This window comes from Gymnoscopelus microlampas (assembly GCF_963454915.1).
Source record: "Gymnoscopelus microlampas genome assembly, chromosome: 8".
NCBI classification, from domain to species: domain Eukaryota; kingdom Metazoa; phylum Chordata; class Actinopteri; order Myctophiformes; family Myctophidae; genus Gymnoscopelus; species Gymnoscopelus microlampas.
Window position 1 is genome coordinate 48,769,052 of NC_139945.1, and position 6,676 is coordinate 48,775,727.

At 41.3% G+C, this 6,676-nt stretch overlaps 2 protein-coding genes across 3 annotated transcripts in view; both read left to right on the plus strand.

The window, feature by feature from the left end:
- brip1 (BRCA1 interacting helicase 1) overlaps positions 1–2,116 on the plus strand; it is a 47,818-nt gene extending 45,702 nt beyond the window's left edge. The window contains exon 20 of one of the 2 annotated variants that reach the window (XM_084064084.1): positions 625–2,116. In XM_084064084.1, the coding sequence (XP_083920210.1) occupies positions 625–1,511 (887 nt within the window). In that variant the 3' untranslated portion in view covers positions 1,512–2,116. The remainder of the gene's footprint in view (positions 1–624) is intronic. The other variant, XM_084064083.1, reaches the window with a different exon arrangement.
- Positions 2,117–3,235: 1,119 nt separating this feature from the next.
- The window catches only part of LOC311050619 (uncharacterized protein), a gene marked incomplete at its 3' end in the record, with an annotated part of 36,002 nt that continues 32,561 nt past the window's right edge, over positions 3,236–6,676 (plus strand). Inside the window, exons 1-5 of the mRNA XM_084064705.1 lie at positions 3,236–3,692; positions 4,197–4,261; positions 4,465–4,537; positions 5,704–5,919; positions 6,283–6,425. Of these exons, the coding sequence (XP_083920831.1) occupies positions 3,527–3,692; positions 4,197–4,261; positions 4,465–4,537; positions 5,704–5,919; positions 6,283–6,425 (663 nt within the window). The 5' untranslated portion in view covers positions 3,236–3,526. The remainder of the gene's footprint in view (positions 3,693–4,196; positions 4,262–4,464; positions 4,538–5,703; positions 5,920–6,282; positions 6,426–6,676) is intronic.

A 6,676-nucleotide genomic window follows, 5' to 3' on the forward strand; every position in this document is an offset into this window, starting at 1 on the left:
TCCACTAGACTAAAATAATTAATAATTAAGCTTTGTTGTTATGTGTGCGCTCAAGGACATCAGACCTGTATGAGAACAATATAACGATGAGATAATGTGGTGAAGTGACGTGTTTGCACATCGTCTCGGCTAGCACCTATTATCTGTAAGGGTCACGTCAAGGGCGAGACATTTGCTCAATTTGCTTCGGTGGGGTGGATGGGGCTGTGGTGTATGGGTGGGGGTGAGGGGTGCATGCATGGGGTGGCAGTTCTGTTTGGGGGTGAGGCGGGGGTTGGGGTTGAGATGAGGGGCTTGCCTCATTACTGTAAGGTCTCTCGTGTGCCCGAGTGTGGCTGGAGCGAGCCGATGAGCAGATGTTGGACTGTTGCTTTTAATCAGATCCCCTTAACCTTTGTTTGGGTTAAATTGAGCGTGAGAATGCATTCACATATCTGTTTACCTCACAGCTTAATAAAATAATTCTGCACCTTACATTCATGCTCAATCTCAATCTAACTTCAGTTTTGCAGAATCTGCTGCTTGAGCCCTACCACCTTTGTTTGCTACAGGTACAATTTGAGAAGTCATATCCTTTTGTAAACAGACTTGCTAAGAACACACAATTATGTTTTCTTTGTACAGCTTCGCAGACTCTCCCAGCAGAATCCCAACCCTTTGGAAATACAGAGGCCAAAGTCCCTCAGGTCACCCCTAAGCCTCTGCACCACCTTTTCAGTTCCACCCCCGTGAGCACCCGCTTCATGAAGCCAATCTTCAAGCAGAGGGAGCCTAGTGACCATAGGCAGTTGTGTGATCCGTCTAATGCCAGTGAGGGTAAAGAGAACCAGGACAAGATTCTCCCACAGGGAGCGGGACAGGAGTCTGGCCCAGACCGGAGTGCTGGAGATGAGCAGAAAACTGCACCCCCTGCTGCCGCCCCAGTGCTGGAGGTATCTGCAGTTGTTTCCAGCTGTGAAGGAGAACAACCCTCTGTAGATGATCCATCGCTGCTGAACGGAGATATAGACGAAGAAGACCAGACGGCTTTTTTCACCCCTGAACTTTTTGAGGATGAGGAGGAGGATGAGGAGGAGGAGGAAGACTGCGGCAGCCCACTAAAGGTGCCCAAGTCTCCTCATAGGACAGTGTTAGAAGTTGACAGCCCTGATCTCTGTAAAGGGACAGAGCAGATGCAGCCAGGTGAACCCTCTGACCCCGAGCAGATACAAAGAGAAGGGGAACCCTCTGCCATGGGCAGTGCAGGGCTGGAGAAGAAAGACAGACAGACAAGTATGATAAAGACGGCAGATGAGGTGAAAGTCCTGTCAGAAATACAGGAGAATGAAACCAAAGGTCAGGAAGGAAAGGAAGTGGAAGTGAAGGACAGACAGACAGGCAGCAGGACACACAGGCTGTCCAGGTCCAGGCAGAAAGCTCCCTCAACTCCATCAGGTAAACTCACCAACTACTTTACAGTGGCTCCTCGGGCAGCTAGCCCACAGATTAAAACCATAACATTGGATGACTAGGCTTTCATGGTAGGCTCTCCTCAGTCCAGCTAGTCCACATCTCAGATCAATTCCCCTTAATCTGCTGTGACAGCTCCGGCATTATCAAGGCCATTAAGGCAGTCGAGTCGCTTAAAAAGAAAAACGGCACAAATAATGAAACGTTGGTTAAATTGCGGTGTTGATTTTAATGTGCTGTCCTTTTTAAAAGGACAACAAGAAATCAAGTCATTAAAATGCAAGAATAAATCCACCTTTTTACCCAGAAAAACGGCTGTCTTTTGTTTTAATGAGGTATTCAATTGAGTGTGAGGGTGCTGTGTAGACACGCCTGACTTAACCTAAATAAGAGACCTTCATTTTTAACATTGAAATCACAGCCTTCCAAACATGTTAATTTTGTGATATAAAAAATGTAAAATATTGTGCACATAAGTTTTTGTTTGTGTATGCATCTGAAAGTCTGTTTAGCAGTTCATTTTATTTTATTTTGTGTTACCGCATTTGTTTATCCTGGGTTAAATAAAATATTGTCTGATGTTTCTGACATAGAAGATGCTTCTATCTATTATCTTTAATGATTCAGGCTTTCTCCTAAACATCGTCCAGGAGTCGCTTCTTGCTACAGCAAGCTGGGATGACGAGACTGGTGTGTTGCACAATGTACTGTAGATGCCTGAAACATACCATGAAACATCTCTGTACATGTGGGTTGGAAACTAGCTTCTGTGTGGACAAAAGTGATATCTAACTGCGTAAAATATAATATTAGTTATTGTAAATCTATTATAAATAATGTTTTCTTTAGAGTGTGATCCAAATGTATGGACTACGTTTTCTTTGTCCATTCAACCTCAGTATGGGGTGTAACAAAATGGTTGAAATGTCAACTACTCTACTATTAACAGTTCCGTTCTTTATAACTTGTGAAATCACTCTCCTCGGTATAAAGGTTGCATATCCATCCTAACCAGTTTGCACAAAAAAGTAACGATATTTGCTCAATTATGGCCAAAAATGCTGTAGTCGTTTAATGAATTCATGTTAAAAACATCATGTGATGTTTTAAGGTGGAGGGATACGAACAAATTAAACGTGATTAGACATGATTTGTCTCATTACTGTTCCAACTTGAGCAATGTGTTGTTTGCTCAGGGTAGCATAGAGCAGACAACTATTTCATTAAAGCCTTTCCGTTGCTCATCAGCTGCTTTACTGCGACCCATGCTTATGTAATTGCACATGGCTGCTCGTTAACATCAGTCTCAAAGGAATGCGCACGGAGAAGGCAAGCGAATGCGTGTTAAAAGCACCCTAATAGGTTGTCTACACTGAAAGAGTAATGTCTGTTGTTTTCCCCTTTTTCATGTAATTATCATATTTAGCTTTCTTTTCTTTCTCTGGAGTACAATCTGTGCATCAGTTTTATTCTAATACATTCTTATCTTGTGTTTTTTTTTCTTACATATTTGTTTATATGTCATATTTTCTGCTACCATCTTATGTTTTGTCTTGTATGATCTTTGCCGATTTTTTATTTTGAAGCGCAATTACAGTTACTGTACAATTACTGTAGTCTACGCCTATCGTATGAGAAGTGAACACATCCAAAGTTAACATTATTACCTTCTGCTGAGTTTACCCATCAAAATAGCTGTTGTGAAAAGAGGCCAGATTAAGCATGTTGACGTATTTAACCGACAGGGCATGGTGATCTAGCCCAGGGTGCAGGAAGAGATCCAATTCACCAGACTCGGACCAGATGCAGCCAGAGGAGAACAGTGCAGGCTAAAGCAGGCCCTGATCCCAAATCTCTATCCAGGGTCAAGGATGCCAGAAAGACAGCTGGTCCTAAAGTTAAAAATACCGTAGCACCGAAGACTGTAGCTTCAGTGTTTGCACATAAAACATTTGTCAAAGATGAGGACAGGAGTTTGGAGACTCGATGTTGCCTCAAACAGGGCCTCAAACTGACCGTGTGTTCTAGGTTGAAGGATTCACCAAGGTCCTCTGTGTTCGAGAGTGCATTGAAAGGCATGGAAAAAGTGACCGACAGCCCTGTTGGTCCTACCATGGCGGAGATTGACATTGTCACTCCTAAATGCAAAAGTAGATTAGAGATGCAAGGTGACGGCGAAACATGGTGTAATCTGCCCCCCCTACCAGTAGATGGTCCTGGAGGTCAGGGCATGAAGACGGCAGGTAAATCAGTCTGCTGATATTATTGTAGATACCCACATGTAATTCACTGTGTGTGTGTGTGTGTATATATATTTTTTTTTTTTCTCTGGGTGTTGACAAGAGTGCAGACATTTCAGGCTGTGGCCATCAGCAGTGTGCTACACTATATGAATTAGAATAGTCTGTATTTTGATCAGCCAACAGATACATGATTTAACTCAAGACTCCCAGCATGTAATCGCAAACAATCCATCTAAGTGACAGGGTCCATGTCATGAAGCCCAACATTTTGCTAGATAAACACTTGATGCACACACTATAGTCAAATATACTAAAGGGTAATAAGAGGCACTTGGGACTTGTCACATTTTTGCCGGGTGAAACAGCTACAGTAAGTAAATGTATGCTGGAATGTTTATTTTGTCAGTGAATTGTACTTTGTGCTAGCATTACCTGTCTTTTTGCACTTTAATCAAAGGCTCATGCAAATAAGTGAAGAAATGTTTTGTGTGTTTTCTGATAAAGGCATAAAAATACAGCGGTCCTGCAAGCAGAAGAGCAGGAGAGTTCAGGCCACTCAAAAAACAAAGGTGTGTGTGCCTAATGCCACAGACAAGAAATGTGATACTTACTACTTTGATATTGTTTTCTTCATATATCCGGGACTTTGAATTTGTTTTTTTGTTATGGAATGTTGAGCGCAATGTAAGCTTTTTTCAGATGAACCTTTATTCAGATTCTTTGTGTTGGGTATTATAGATACATTGTGGTATACTTTTTATTTCACTTACAGCAGCTGAAAACACCATGTGCTCTGGGATTGTACTGTGCTGTGTGTTCCCTAGAGCTACTTCCACTGGTGAAAGGTAACTTCAAATTAATCTTCTTAGAAGGATCCCTGGCTAATAAACCTTATATGCCTTAATACACTATAATTACCCTCTATAACTAAATTTAAAAAACCTTAAATATTTTAATTCTTTTAGAAATGGTTCATCTTTGACTCAAGGGGGAAAACAGCCGTCTCAATTTGATGGCATGTCATTTGTCCATGTTTGGTCCAGCCCTATGGAATGCATGAGCTAATAAAACATATTTAAAATATTGTTTTGATGCTCATATTAACCTTAGGAAGTATTAAGTTGTTTTTTACATGCATTCCATAGGGCTGGACCACACATGGACAAATGACATCAACTTGCGATGGATGTTGTCCCCCTTGAGTAAAACTGTACTATTTCTAAAATAGATAAAATATTTAAGGGGTTTTAATTTTAATTATAGAGGGTAATTATAATGTATTAAGGCATACAGTCATACTGTATAAGACTATCAGCCAGGGATCCTATATGTACCAGCATGCATTGCACGTAACGTTCTCATGAATCATAGCTGCAGAACGAATGCAAAGGAAGTTAAACATAAAAAATATGGTTCATGAGTCTGTTGGGTTAGTTCCTTCCTCCAGTGACGTCACGAATCAGACTGCTACAGCTTGTTACAGCAATATAGAGAACGTGGCATATATTGTGGTGGATTTTATAGACGTACAGTATGAAGCCAACTACTCTCCCTGCTCCTTAGACACTGTTCCTTCAATGAAGTGTTGGACACTGTTGGTCCCAGTCTTTTGGCCTTGATAAATTTGTAGTAGTTTTATCAAGGGTTCTGAAATGTATATTTTTGTGGCGGCCTACAGTAGGGGGAGAGCTGTCTAGAATAAGGTGCCTTTTCAGTATGTTTCATTGTCAGTGAATTCTTAATCTGAGATCTACCTTCCTCCATCCCTCCATTTCTGGGCAAGACTGATGTCACTTCCTTTTTGAAATGGAAGGAACATTCTGGAAAATGTCCATTCAGGTTTTGGGTACATGGCTCTCTTAAGATGTCTAATTGTGTCTTGTTTTAGGAAACTGCTATTTTAATTATTATTCGCAATGACTGATACATTGAAAAAACATTGAAAATTCCCTGTACTGTATGTTCCTTTAATAAAATGTACCGTTGACTGACTTGTGATTTTACTTCACAGGGGCTTTGCTAAGCGCTGTGAGCGAAATGGAACATTTAGCTCCTCTAAGCAACAACACACATTGGCATGTAGCACCTACTACAGATTACTGCCAGTGTGTACCACGTCAACACTCAGTGCCTCACAACTCATCAGTGCTGCTGCTGGTCCAGAGTGCTTCAGCTCTGCAGGCCATTAGAGAGGCTTTGCAGCCCTACAGTGATAACACTGTAACTGGTGGGTTCAACAGGGGTTGTGATGAGATATACTGTACTTTACATGTTGCACAGTCATTTATGTGGCAAGACTTGCAAGAAACAGTTATTTTCATCTGTAGTAGCTACATTTGAAAACATTCACATTTCAAAGGGGGGGGGGGGGAAATAGAAGTCTGTTTATTTGGAATTATTCTCGTCCTTGTCTGAAATGTACTGTAATTCCTTTTTTGTATCAGTAGTGGAATAACTATTCACATAGTGGAACATGTACACTAATTCATTCTTAATGTTGTATTTTTGGTTTTGCTTTCATTTCTGATATGCACCCTCAGAATATTTTGAAGTCGTTTTGACGTTTTCCCTATCATTCTCATTCATGCAGCATATAATGCCATCTGGACCCCTGAGGAAGGCTGTGTCACCAGGTTTCTGCAGTGCAAGGGCTGTAAGGCTCAGAAACCAGCATGGTCTGCATCCTTCATTGCAGCTGATGTCCATTACCCTCAAAACCCATCGTTAGACCAGGTGTGTGAGAACCAGTCATTTATTATTGGACTTTACGTGTGTGTGTGTGTGTGTGTGTGTGTGTGTGTGTGTGTGTGTGTGTGTGTGTGTGTGTGTGTGTGTGTGTGTGTGTGTGTGTGTGTGTGTGTGTGTGTGTGTGTACTGTATATAGCATTAAAGAAATCTACAACACAGAAGGTAGACCTCTTAGAAACTACAGCACATACCGTAGATACAAGGCCAATACATACGCAACTAGAACGTTTTTTTTT